This window comes from Somniosus microcephalus, chromosome 2 (genome assembly GCF_052327205.1).
Source record: "Somniosus microcephalus isolate GS21.2 chromosome 2, FLI_Smic_1.0, whole genome shotgun sequence".
NCBI classification, from domain to species: domain Eukaryota; kingdom Metazoa; phylum Chordata; class Chondrichthyes; order Squaliformes; family Somniosidae; genus Somniosus; species Somniosus microcephalus.
The window spans coordinates 141,853,282-141,867,662 of NC_140988.1; the positions used below are offsets into that span (position 1 = coordinate 141,853,282).

The 14,381-nt window shown below is 43.7% G+C and overlaps 1 protein-coding gene across 7 annotated transcripts in view; it reads left to right on the forward strand.

Annotated features, from left to right (window-relative positions):
• Positions 1-14,381, forward strand: part of mrpl1 (mitochondrial ribosomal protein L1) — a 141,200-nt gene that overhangs the window by 62,544 nt on the left and 64,275 nt on the right. For all 7 annotated transcript variants that reach the window (XM_085963220.1, XM_085963193.1, XM_085963189.1 and 4 more), the window contains 4 exons: positions 6,071-6,176; positions 8,409-8,676; positions 10,773-10,856; positions 11,400-11,471. In XM_085963220.1, the coding sequence (XP_085819346.1) occupies positions 6,071-6,176; positions 8,409-8,676; positions 10,773-10,856; positions 11,400-11,471 (530 nt within the window). The remainder of the gene's footprint in view (positions 1-6,070; positions 6,177-8,408; positions 8,677-10,772; positions 10,857-11,399; positions 11,472-14,381) is intronic.

Genomic DNA, 14,381 nt, shown 5'->3' on the forward strand with positions numbered 1-14,381 from the left:
TTCCTCATGTTCTGGCAATCGGAGTCAAACCATTTTTCGTAGTTTTTTGTTTTGGGTTTGTTCTTTCGAACTTTCAAGTTTGACATTGATGCCAGATTATCAAAAATATTATTTAGGTTATTCACTGCCCGGTTTACGCCTTCTTTATTGTGTGTGTATGTATTTTCCAGAAAGGTGTCCAAGAGAGCTTGAGTTGTTTGGTTGCTAATGCTTTCTGGTATATTTCCGTGCTGTTTTTGGCCCATCTGTAGGATTTTTTAATGTTGTACAGTTTACTGGTTGTGTTTCTGTGTTGGTTGTTTCTGTCCTTTCAAGATATGCAGTAATTTGACTGTGGTCTGACAATGTTGTTTGCGGTTTGACGGTGAATGTTCTGAAAGAGGATGAGTCTAGATCTGTAATCATATAGTCTACGGTGCTGAAGGCAAGAGGTGAGCAATAGGTGGGTCTTCCTTGGAAGTCTCCCAATAACCTACCATTGACAATGTACAGACCCAGGCTTCGACAGAGCTGCAGTAGCTGTTTTCCGTTAGTATTTGTCTGTTTGGCGCAGTTATGCCTGTGTGGATGGAAGGGAGATCAAAATGGTTATTCCCAAATATGTAATTATTCCCGTGATTGTTGGTGAAGTCTGGTTCTTCTCCCGTTCTTGAGTTGAGGTCCCCACATATCAACACATTTCCCTGGGCCTGGAATTGGATAATCTCGCTCTCTATGTTGGAGAAGGTGTCCTCTTTGAAGTACGGGGAATCTGTCGGGGGGATATAGAGTGTGCAAATGAAAATATCTTTCCTGCTGGAGATGATGCCCCTCTTAATTTTAGCCATAAGTGGTTTCGCCCTTTTCCACAAATTCAATGCAACTCCTAAGTTCTGCTTTGATCCAAATCAGTATGCCTCCAGATTCTCTGCCCTGGGTTACTCCTGGCAATCTCTCTCTCACACTCTCTCTCTCTCACACTCTCCCAGTCTCTCTCTCCCTCTCACACTCCCACTCTCTCTCTCTCTCTCACGCTCCAATCTCTCTCTCTCACACACTACCCACTCTCTCTCTCACACTCCCACTCTCTCTCTCTCTCTCTCACACTCCCTCTCTCTCTCACACTCCCTCTCTCTCTCACACTCCCTCTCTCTCTCACACTCCCAGTCTCTCTCTCTCTCTCACACTCCCAATCTCTCTCTCTCACACTCCCAATCTCTCTCACACTCCCAGTCTCGCTCTCTCACACTCCCAATCTCTCTCTCACACTCCCAATCTCTCTCTCTCACACTCCCAATCTCTCTCTCTCTCTCACTCTCCCAGTCTCTCTCTCTCACACTCCCAGTCTCTCTCTCTCACACTCCCAGTCTCTCTCTCTCACACACACTCCCACTCTCTCTCTCTCTCTCTCACACTCTCCCAGTCTCTCTCTCTCTCTCACACTCCCAGTGTCTCTCTCTCACACTCCCAGTCTCTCTCTCTCTCTCTCTCTCTCACACACACTCCCACTCTCTCTCTCTCTCTCACACACTCCCAGTCTCTCTCTCTCTCTCTCTCACACACTCCCGGTCCCTCTCTCTCTCACTCCCAGTCTCTCTCTCTTTCTCTCACACTCCCAGTCTCTCTCTCTCACACACTCCCAGACTCTCTCTCTCTCTCTCTCTCTCTCACACACACTGCCACTCTCTCTCACACACTCCCACTCTCTCTCTCACACACTCCCACTCTCTCTCTCTCACACTGCCAGTCTCTCTCTCTCTCTCACACTCCAGTCTCTCTCTCTCTCTCACACACTTCCAGTCTCTCTCTCTCACACTCCAGTCTCTCTCTCTCTCTCACACACTCCCACTCTCTCTCTCTCTCTCACACTCCCACTCTCTCTCTCTCTCACACACTCCCACTCTCTCTCTCTCTCTCACACACTCCCACTCTCTCTCTCTCTCTCTCTCTCACACACTCCCACTCTCTCTCTCTCTCACACTCCCAGTCTCTCTCTCTCTCTCTCCTCTCACTCCCAGTCACTCTCTCTCTCACAGTCCCAGTCTCTCTCTCTCTCTCTCTCTGACTCCCAGTCTCTCTCTCTCTCTCTCACTCCCAGTCACTCTCTCTCTCTCTCTCTGACTCCCAGTCTCTCTCTCTCTCTCTCACTCCCACTCCCAGTCTCTCTCTCTCTCTCTCACTCCCAATCCCTCTCTCGCTCTCTCTCACACACTCCCAGACTCCCAGTCTCTCTCTCTCTCTCTCTCTCCCAGTCTCTCTCTCTCTCTCACACACTCTCAGTCTCTCTCTCTCTCACACACTCCCAGTCTCTCTCTCTCTCTCTCACTCCCAGTCTCTCTCTCTCTCACACATCCCACTCTCTCTCTCTCACACTCCCACTCTCTCTCTCTCTCTCTCACACACACTCCCACTCTCACTCTCTCTCTCTCTCTCACTCCCTCTCTCTCTCTCTCACACTCCCAATCTCTCTCTCTCACACTCCCAATCTCTCTCTCTCTCACACTCCCAATCTCTCTCTCTCACACTCCCAATCTCTCTCTCTCACACTCCCAGTCTCTCTCTCTCACTCCCAATCTCTCTCTCTCTCACACACTCTCAGTCTCTCTTTCTCTCTCGCTCTCTCTCTCACACACTCCCACTCTCTCTCTCTCTCACACACTCCCACTCTCTCTCTCTCACACACACTCCCACTCTCTCTCTCTCACACTCCCACTCTCTCTCTCTCTCTCACACTCCCTCTCTCTCTCACACTCCCAGTCTCTCTCTCTCTCTCTCACTCCCAGTCTCTCTCTCTCTCTCTCACTCCCTGTCTCTCTTTCTTCCCCCCAATCTGTCTCTCTCTCTCTTCTCCCCCCAGTCTCTCTCTCTCTCTCTCTCTCCCCCAGTCTCTCTCTCTCACCCCGTCTCTCTCTCCTTCCCCTCTCTCTCTCTCCTTCCCCCTCTCTCTCTCTCCTTCCCCCCCTCTCTCCTTCCCCCCTCTCTCCTTCCCCCTCTCTCTCCTTCCCCCCCTCTCTTTCCCTCTCTCTCTCCTTTCCCCTCTCTCTCTCTCCTTCCCCCTATCTCTCTCTCTCCTTCCCTCTCTCGCTCTCCCTCTTCCGTCTCTCTCTCTCCTTCCATCTCTCTCTCTCTCTCCTTCCATCTCTCTCTCTCTCTCCTTCCCTCTCTCTCTCTCCTTCCCTCTCTCTCTCTCTCTCTCCTTCCCTCTCACTCTCTCTCTCCTTCCCTCTCTCTCTTCCCCCCAGTCGCTCCCTCTCTCTCTTCCAACAACAACATGCCCTCAAAAAAGCCTCGGCACCGCCGGGCACCCCCAGCTAGTATATATATATTTTTCCCCACACCTTTTTTTTTTCTTTTCTCCCACACGGCAGCTGTCTTTCATTCTGCCAGCGCAATTTACACTTCATCTAGAGCCATCTTTTGCTTCTTAACCTGTCCCATTACCATCTCCTTTTGCCTTGAACATCTCTTAATATCTCTTAACCTCGCCTGCCTTCTATCCTATCACAGACCTCCCCTTTTGTTCTTTCATCACCTCCACCCTTTCCCAGCTCCCACACTTGCTTAAAATTCTGTTACATTTCCTGCTTTTTTCCAGTTCTGACGAAAGGTCATCGATCTGAAACGTTAACTCTGTTTCTCTCGTCACAGATGCTGCCTGACCTGCTGAGTATCTCCAGCATTTTCTGTTTTTATTTCAGATTTCCAGCATCTGCAGTATTTTCTTTTTGTATTGGATAAGAATGGAACCAGGCAAGTGCAGTGCCACCCAGCTGGATGACGGTGGAGAGGCATTAGAGGAGGATGATGTGGTTAACCGTGTCTGCAGACAGGTCGAGAAGGACGAGGAGGGATAGTTTACCTTTGTCACAATCACATAGGATGTAATTTGTGACTTTGATAAGAGCCATTTCAGTACTGCGGCAAGGGTGGAAAACTGATTGGAAGGATTCAAACATAAGGATTCAAACATGGAGTTCCGGGAAAGATGGGCACGGAATTGGGAGGTGACAATACATTCAAGGACTTTGGAGAGGAAAGGGAGGTTGGAAATGGGGCGGTAGTTTGCAAGTTTTTTTTTGAGAGGGGTGATGATGGCAGATTTGAAGGAGAGGGGTCTGTAATGAAAGTTAAGGTGAGATTTGATAGAGGTGTTCAAAATCTTGAAGGATTTTGATAGAGTAAATAAGGAAAAACTTTTTCCAGTGGCAGAAGGGTCGGGAACCAGAGGATACCAATATAAGGTAATTGGCAAAAGAACCGGAGGCAGCGTGTGGAAAACATTCCGCAGCAAGTTACGATGATCTGTATTGCACTGCCTGAATGGGTGTTGGAAGAAGATTCAGTAGTAACTTTCAAAAGGGAATTGGATAAATACTTGAAAAGGAAAAATTAGCAGGGCTATGGGGAAAGGGCAGGGGAGTGGGAATAATTGAATAGCTCTTTCAGAGTGCCAGCACAGGCACGATGGGCCGACTGGCCTCCATATGCTGTATCATTCGATGTTTCTATGAATCTGTAGACATTTGGGGATTCCGTAGTCTTGGTATTGCTAACCCAGACCTGAACTTCTCCAAACTTCATATTGGATATGGTAGTGTAGTGGTTATGATACTGTACTCGCAACCCAAAGATCATCAATCCCACCATGGCAAATTATGAAATTAAATTCAATAAATCTTGTAATTTGTGAGCAGCAACCAGTGTGAGCATGAAAGCTGCCGGATTGTTGTGAAAACCCAACTGATTAATTTTATACTTCAGGGAATGAAACCTCTCATTCTTGCCTGGTCTAGGCCCACATGTGATTCCAATCCCATACTATCTGGTTGACTCTTAATGCCCTCTAAAGGCCTAGTAAGCCACTCAGTTTTTCTTATTAGAAGGCCATCTCAAGGCAACTTAGGCTGAACAATATTGCTAGTATTGGCCACATCCCGAGAACATACAATTAAACCTCAGGTAGGTGTCTGAATGCTCTATCTGCAAGGGCTTCTGAGTAGTTTGGTTTGTAGACTTTTGCACATGGTGATTGATTTCTGTGCATGTCATACACTTGGCTGATCAAAAGAGAACGAAATGAAGCAAAAAAGGAAAGATATGTTAAGGAAGCAAACTGGTCGCTGAAAAGACTTTATTTTCTGATTTTACTGAAGTATTGAATTGTTTCTTTGTTGATTGCTGGAAAATTGAGTGATTATAATACTTTGCATCTCAGAACCCTCCAAACACAGACTCGTTATTCCCGATGTATGACTTATATCGATAGATAGTTGATGCTATTTTGTATGGAATTACATAGAATCTGTAGCACAGAAGCAGACCATTCGGCCCAACTGGTCTGTGCCAGTGTTTGTACACCACATGAGCCTCCTCCCACTCTAATTACCTCTTCCGACCCTGGCCCCATATCCCTCTATTCCTTGTTCCCTAATGTATGCATCCAGCCTCCCCTTAAATGCATCATTGCTATTTGCTTCAGCCACTCCATGTGGCAGCAAGTTCCACTCTCTGTGGAAAGAAATTCCTCCTAAATTCTTTATTTGTTCTGTTAGTGGCTATCTTATATTTATGCCCTGTTGTTCTGGACTCATATTCACTGCATCCACATTTTTCAAACTGTACACTTTTGCACTGACACTTGGCAGTTCTGACAACGCTGTGATTGAACAGATTGGTTGCTGAGAGACTTGAGTAATTCAGGATGCTTTGTTCCTACAGACACTGCGAGCACAGAAACGTATTGCACTAGGCATAATTTTTTTTGTAGACATAGATGGAGCTGGTTTTTTTCCACTAGTGACTTGCTTCAAAATGTGATGCGTTTCTCAAGCAGCATATTTTACACTGAGACGCTTGACAAGTCTGAATACTCTGGACAGCAATTGGTATATTTGTTGAGAAAAATTATTTCATTTACTGCAAAATAGAGATGATTTTACTTTCAAAACTTTATTTCTTTAAATATTAATGAGGTAATTAAAAATGTTCCTGCTATTTTTTTGTTCATTTTAGCACTTAGAGAAGTTTTAATGTATGAGTATCTAACTATGGTAATATTATGGATGATTTTTATATTTTTTCTTTGTTTCAGTGTTTACTGGATGCCATGCACACATATTAACGGGGGGTCAGAGCATTACTGGTATATCCGCCTTATTGAAGAAACACCTTCCGGTCAGGCAATTTGCTGTTCTGAAGTATGATTTTTCAGATTTGTTGAAGTATTTTGTTTTGTGTAGGATGAACATGTACTAAATGGTTTTAGATATATACACTGAATTACTACTCCGTACATGAGAGCTTGATTAATCATTAATCAATGGCACTAGGTCAGTGCACTGACTTCTCTTTTCCCTCTCAGATGTTCCTCAGACAGATTTGATGAAAGTCTCCTGTATCTTTCCTGTCGGTAACAATCCTATTGTGCAGTAAGTCAAGGTAGTCTCAACCCAGTTCCTTAGAAGCTTTGGCCCGCAGCACAATCTCAAGTACAACTTGGTAATCTCACAGAGATCACAGGATGGTTGTAGGGACAGGATTGTCTTTTGAGGTGATTGGGGCACAGTGCACAATCACTTGCTGCAGTGTGTTTGATTGGTGACATTCGGTGGGTGCTAAAAGTGGAAGAATGCTCCATTTCCTAGCACTGATATCACTCGCCTTGATGAGCACAAAAAAAAATTCTAAAAAGTAGAAGTTCATATGGTTTAAAAAATTACTTTTATTAAATGTTACAAACAGCCAGTGGAATGTAATATGGAACGATTACCATGATTCCAAACACAGCTTGTTCCTGGTCTCTACTTTGCAATCAGTGGCGACGTTGAGCAAGCCTGTCATTGTATCTTAGTACCACAGGAAGTCATGAGATGCTCCTAATTAGATGTTGCAATTTGACGCTAATACAATTTTGAAAGCAGTGCTCGTGGACAGTACTGAGTCATCTGGTCTTTCGGATGAGACGTTAAATCGAGGCCCCGTCTGCTCTCTCGGGGGCGTAACAGATCCCATGACACTATTTCGAAGAGGAGCAGGGGAGTTATCCCCGATGTCCTGGCCAACATTTATCCCTCAATCAACATCACTAAAACTGATTATCTGGTCATTATCACATTGCTGTTTGTGGGAGCTTGCTGTGCGCAAATTGGCGGCCGCGTTTCCCACATTACAACAGTGACTACATTAAAAAAAAAAGTACCTCATTGGCTGTAACGTGCTTTGCGACGTCCGGTGGTCGTGAAAGGCGCTATATAAATGCAAGACTTTTTTTTTCTTTTTACTGGTGATCAGCACAGAACTCTGCTCACTGGCAGCGAGGGCCAATGAAATTATTAATGTTACAAAAGAGCCAGTAGGACTGGAAGTTCTTTTCTAACATTAGAAACTTAAAACAGTCCAGCAGACTATCTGGGCTCCTTTTTAAGAACTATAATTTAAGTTCAAAAAGTTAGCATCATGGATAACACCAAACAATGTAAAGTCAAAGCAGGATTAACTACCTCTTCTGATTATCTCATATCTGAACCAAAATGCTAAATTGACACAGATTCAGCTGAAGTTATACTGCTTGCATAGGAACATAGGAACAGGAGTAGGCCATTTAGCTCCTCAAGCCTATTCAGTGAGATCGTGGCTGATCTGTAACCTAACTCCATATACCCACCTGTGCCCCATATCTCTTAATACCTTTGGTTAACAGAAATCTATCAATCTCAGGTATAAAATTAACATCAATTGCTGTTTGCGGAAGGGAGTTCCAAACATCTACCACCCTTTGAGTGCAGAAGTGTTTCCTAACTTCACTCCTGAAAGGCCTGGCTCTAATTTTTAGGCTATGTCCCCTAGTCCTTAGCATATCATTATGACGCAGAAATTGATTAGCTGTAACTTGAGATGTGTAAAATTATCTGCATGTTCCATTGCCAGTGGCTGTCTCTCCCATATTCCAGCTAGCCCATGTGTATCATTTTTAATATTCTAAGATATATTTTAGAGCTTCACCTCTGCATATCTTCCCCACCCAAACCTAAAAACAATACAGAAGTTAGTTTAAATTCCAAATAATTATGTTAATTGCTTCATTTATTTACAACTCAGAATGGCTTTAATCTAGTAGTACATTTAGATTTACATATCTAATAGTTTGAAAAAAATCTAGTCGTCTGACTGGCTCTTTTGATTAAAAGTAAGATCCTTTGTTGTCAGGTGTTTTGACGAGTCATTCCTTTGGATAAACAGCATGAGAAACCCTCTGTAACGTTTGTGAGGTTTCCTTTACTGTATAATAATTCCTGATTGGTTCACTCATGAGTTGTGAAGACAGCTTAACTTGTGGAATTTAATTGAAAATACAAACTGGTTCCTGTACAATGTTCTGTATTTGCAATGCAAAACTGTCAGATAATTTCCCACCATTTTTTAAATAATAGAGCTTCCAAAAAAGAACAGAAAGATCCGAAGAAAGAAAACCTGAAGCCTAAAAGTGAGAGAAAGACAGACTTAAACAGACATAAACCATATGGTCTGACAGCTTGGGAGCCGATCGATGATGTCTACCGGATCCAGTATTACCCAAAGACAGTGCATGACATTGAGACAGCAATTGACTTGCTGAAGAAGTTTCAGCAGTTAGACTTTACTTACCCCAAGCAGCCGGTTTACATTGATCTGCGGCTTGACATGAAGCTGGAAAAGAAGGTGAAGTTTGCAAGCCTGTGTTTTACATTCTTGACTACAAGCTTGGTGTTATAGAAAGCTTTCGAGCATTAAAGAAATAGTCCCAATTACTTGTTTTTAAAATAGCTTTTCTATAAGGAATCAGTTAAGTTTCTCCAAATGTTTCTTTTCTGTTTTTGAGTGCACCAAGTGTAGATTAAACCTATTGCCATTATGTATGTCTCGCTGGAGTGATTGTACTCAGAACAAGTACCTGTTGAGGTACAGTCTAGGAAATAGAAGGAACTATTAGATACATGTGGTAAACCACTGTTTGTATTCCACTGTGTACATGCCTGGACATGCCTCGGCTGACTCCTCCCACAAGTCCTAGTATAAAGGTGACTGCTCCCCAGCCCCCTTTGTATTCTGGACCGGTCGACCACTCGAGGCAGACCTTCATTCTTTTGTTAATAAAAGCCTTTAGTTACTCTCTTAACTCTCAGTCTTTTATGAGTAATTGATAGCGCATCAATACACATAATCTGAAAAGCTCCTGCTGTTTATGTAGCTGATGGCGCATTTTCTCAGAATCAATAGGCTGAATCTTAACTCCAAAAAATGGGTGGGTCGGGGTCATGTCAGATGTTAAAATGCAAAAGAAATCTGGAACCAAACCCGCCCACTTCCAGTTTTAACGGAGGTGGGACGAGGGGCGGGCGACCAATCCGCTTGTGGGAAGCAGGTTGGTCATTTAAATATTTTAATGAGGCTGCCTGCCTTCATTTTAAGTCATTCTATTTTTAACCACAGGCGGCCGGGTTTCACAGGCCTCAAAACCCGGCCGCTTAAAGGAGGTGAGAAACATAGAAACTAGGAGCAGGAGTAGGCCATTCGGCCCCTCGAGCCTGCCCCGCCATTCAACCAGATCATGGCTGATCATCCAAACCCTAGCACCCGGTCCCTACACCGACAGCCATCCCACCCAAGCCCTATCCCCGTAACCCCACGTATTTAATCCCCCCTAACACTAAGGGCCAATTTTTATCATGGCCAATCAACCTAACCCGCACATCTTTGGACTGTGGGAGGAAACCGGAGGAAACCCACGCAAACACGGGGAGAATGTGCAAACTCCACACAGTCACCCGAGGCCGGATTTGAACCCGGGTCCCTGGCGCTGTGAGGCAACAGTGCTAACCACTATGCCACCGTGCTGAATCCATGAGGTAAGTGGATTTGAAGAAGGGTTCGACCCGAAACGTCAACTCAAATTCGGGTTCGACCCGAAACGTCAACTCAAATTTCTCTCCACGGATGTTGCCTGACCTCCTGAGTTTTTCCAGCATTTTCTTTTGTTATTTCCCGTTTTTCTGGGTTTCCTGACCTCGCAACAGCCCCACACAGAATTCGCCTACAAACTACAAACCAGGCCCATGTCTCCAGATTAGTTCCCATGTCGGTCCAAATTTGCAGCCCTGTTGCACTGAATGGATCAAATCTGTTGGTGTTGGGTCTGTTTCCCCTTTTACTGACTCTGCTATCCAACAGATGATCATGAGCCACATGTCAAAAGATGCTGAATTAAAAAAAAAGATAATGGAGTAAAATAGATTCCCCCCCCCCCTCCACCCAACAATTGGCATTTTGTGCACTTGCCAATACAGGAGGCTGTCAATTGACAAAAGAGAGTAGTTTTTTTATGCTGGCAAATGAAAAGTGGTTAGGCTAGAGTTTCAAGGTAACAGGTTTTTGGACTTCTTTTAAAAAAAAACACTTTTAAAAAAAGACCTCTCTTCAGTTTTCTTTTTCCATTGTACGCCCCATCACTCCCCAGTCAAGAGAGCAGAAAGATTAACGGCTCCCATGGCTCTGTCAAAGCTGCCGATGAGTCAGCTGCAAGAAGGGCTGAGAATGGGCTGTGGGGAGTGTTTTTTTTAAAGCTATTCTTCTTGGTTGGGATGCACTGTGCTTCTATTCGGCACCTGCTTATAACATAGGTGTGATATTAGAAACTTTGATTGGTGGGGTATGCCGAAGCCAAGAAAACAGCACCCCACCACCATCCTCGTTAAATAACTTGGATACAAATGTAAATTGCTCTTGGTTTGTGACTTTTGCTTTTTCTTGTGTCCCAGAAAAAAATGGATCCATTCGTCAGCATTGTACACCTGCCTTATGCTTTTACGACAACCACCAACAGAGTGGTCGTATTCACAGAGGTGAGTAAGAATTATATATGCATTTATTTTTCCTGCTAGCTTCAGTAGCGCCTCGTAATTGAGGATGAAGCAAATTCTTCTACTATTTCCCATAGATTAATTATAAATCAGGGTAAGCTGATAGGCTGCCTGACATTACAATGGATAGGGAGGATGAAGAGTGGACCTTTGAGAGGGGGCTCGGGCTGTGGAGTTCTGGAATGACTCTATTTTCTGATTGATGAGGCGAGGGAGGCTGCCAAGCTGCAAAATTGAACACAGCAGCTCTAATTTATTTTGTCATGTCTGTGCGTAACTTGAGAAATTTGTCTTTTCTGACTGCCAAAAAAGAGGTAATTTGACCAACCATCCTGTGAGAAATGTACAACTTTAATTGTCATGTTTATTCTGCTATTGATTTTGTCACTTGTGAAGTATGAGATCTCTTTTACTGATGGAATAACTTCAAAGGCAGGAGCCTCCAATTAAGATGCATTAAAATCCCCTCACTGACAAATTGTTACTATGCTGCATTCGGTCTCTGAAATATTGTTCTCCTTGCAGACTCCAGAAGAAGCTGCTGTCGCTCAGAAACACGGAGCAGATAGTGTGGGAGGAACAGAGCTCATTGAAAAAGTATGCATGTGTGACAAAAATTATTTTTTTTTACAGTATAATTGGAAATGTGTGCACCAGCAAAAGTGTTCTTCTAGATATTATCATACGGAAATATTACTGGAGTTCTCTAAATGCTGTGATTTGTTTTCAAAATGCAATTTCACCAATGAGCAGAACCATCATGCACCAAACCCTGTTTACAACTTAAATTACGGGACGCAGCCTGTTGCAAAGCCGCTGTATCTGGTACTTTCACTGAGTTGGGATCACTGACGCTTTCCCTTGCAATTTGCTTCCTTTCTGCCCCCAAATTCTCTTGGGACCATCACTTTCGTGAAGTCAGTGTATGCTGGTCAGCGTGAGGATGCAGAGGGTTTTATAAAAGAACCGGCTTTTGTGGAATGGGGAGCTCTTTACCCAGTATACATAGCGGCAGGGAAACCGCTCTATCTTTGGGAATGAATGCTTGCATGGCACTATCCCATGGATGGAGTGGTGTCTCTGCCGCTATGGATGCTGGGTAAAAGAATGCCCCATTCGACAAAGGCCGTTTCTTTCACAAGCCACTGCCACCGCGCGCTGACCCACATGCACTGATCTCACCAGCCTCCCGAATCAAAGAAAGCGCATGCGAACAGCGAGAGGGGCCGTCCTTTCCTGCCCCCAGCGCCACGTCCATGCACTCTTTCAGCGGCTGCTGGCAGCACTTCTACCCCTGACCCTGTCTTCTTTCTCTGAGCTTCTGATGGTTGATCCGCTTCTTTGAGAAGCTTTGGCTTTGGAAGTGAAGGTGGACAGCTATCCCGGGTCTCTTTGCTTCTGTATAGAGTGCTGGACAAGCCTGTGAGTCCCAGCTATCAGTAAGTCTTCCTGCAGACTCACTACTCAACCAAAAAACTTCAGGTTCACCACTACACATAATGTGACCTGTTGTGTTTCCCCCCCCAAATCCCTCTCAATCCGTTCTAAGACTTGCCTTTGGAAGCTTCGATATACCGGCATAACCAGTCATCATATTTCCCCCTTTTTTTGTCCTGTGACTGCCCTAATGCTGGTAAGTGGAACTGAGAAACACTGCTCATTACTGAAGTTACACTCTGCTCCAAGTGAGAACGGTTTGAAATTAAACAGGAATTTAGACTGAGAATTTTTATGTGAACAGAGCTGAGTGCTGGTGTGTGGGAGGCGGAATCTTGGCATTGTTGCAGCTGATTAGGTACTGATCAAAATCTCAGTTGGTTCTTCAAGATTGTTGGGAAAATTTTAACAGTACATACAATGACCATTTTGAAAATAAGGACAGCTGATGCCAGTCCCTAAGGTGTCTGTAATTTACAGGTTTCACTGTACACCACAAAATGTTAAATGGACATTTTTAATTATTACTTGTATCATCCAAGTTCCAATAATTGGAGTAGCTGATCCTCTATTGGGCTGGTCTGTTGTGTCTGTTGCCGTGCAGGGCCTTTGTCATCCGGTGCCCAATGTTGAAAATGATAGTCCTGGTGGATTGCAGCTCTCTGCTTTTTTTTAATGCAAAAGTAGACTGTTTCAAGAAATTTCTATCTGGTGAATTTGGCAGGTTGAATTGCAACATCAGCGTTTCTGCTGCTAATCAGTCCTGTTGAAACAATGCTGTTCTCAAGTCCCAGAACTGTAAGATGTTGGAAATGTTAGATCCCTTTAACCAAAAATTTTCATTCTTTAAAACAAAGCATCTTGCAGGATCAAAGCTCCAGCATGTAGTGTAATGAGTATGTTTTCCTTATTTCAATTCACACAAATTGAGATGAGGAAAACCTACAAGTGAGGTGCATAAAACAAATCCAGTATATAATTTTTGCCATGGGTTTGTTTTTTGTTTTGTTTTTCTTTGTTCTTCCCCCAAAGTTTCTTCCTTCTCTTTTTATTCACATGAATACTATAGTAATCTGGGATGTAATGTTTAAGTTATCCACCAGATGGAGCCAAATATTAAGGGTTCACATTCACCAGTATTTAAGGTAATGGGTCATGTATTCAATGTCCTGGTACACCAGTTAATACGGTAATGTGGCATTGCATTATGGGTATGACTCCAGGGTTGATCCTCCATCTTGTGCTCGTGCAATAAGAATTGTGCCTGGCCTCCAGCTTGTAAGAGATATGTTCCTCTGCTACACCGTGTAAATAAACAGTTGGGTTTGTTCCTAATATCTCGCTTCTCTCAGTTTCTGACCTTACCACTCGGATATCACAAATACATAATGGTAAAACACAGTTATGCATTGGGATGAATGTGAGCGTTAAGGTGCAAGTAATTTCTAAATTACGCATGAACATAGCACGAGGAACATCTGATGCTGTTGAAGAAATGTTGAATCACTGTCAGCCTGGCTCAGTTGATACCACTCTCCCCTATGAATCAGAAGATTGTTGGTTCAAGCTCCACTCTAGAATTTCAACACATAATCTAGGCTCACACTTTAGTTGATGGTGTTGCATTGTCAGTTATGCCATATTTTGGATAAGCTGTTAAACCAAGCCCTTCTTGCCTGTTCAGGTAAATAAAAAAAGATTTGATGGCACTATTCAAAGAAGAGCAGGGAATTTCCTGGTGTTTTGGTTAGCATTTGTCCCTCCAACATCACCATCAAAAATAGATTAGTCATTCCACCAAAAAAGATTAACTGGTCATTCATTTCCATTTGCTGACCGTGGAACCTTCCTGTACACAATTTGGCCGCTGCATTTACCTACAACAGTGATTACACTTCAAAAATAATTAATTTGCTATGAACTGCTTTGAGAAGTCCTGAGGAGGTTGTAGTGAAAATTTGTATGTAGTGACGAAAGCCTAATACTAAATCAGCTTCAGCATGTCTAAACAAAAAGAACTCATAAAAGGTGGTTTGAACTCCTGCCGACTTAACTTGGTTACCTTGCGAA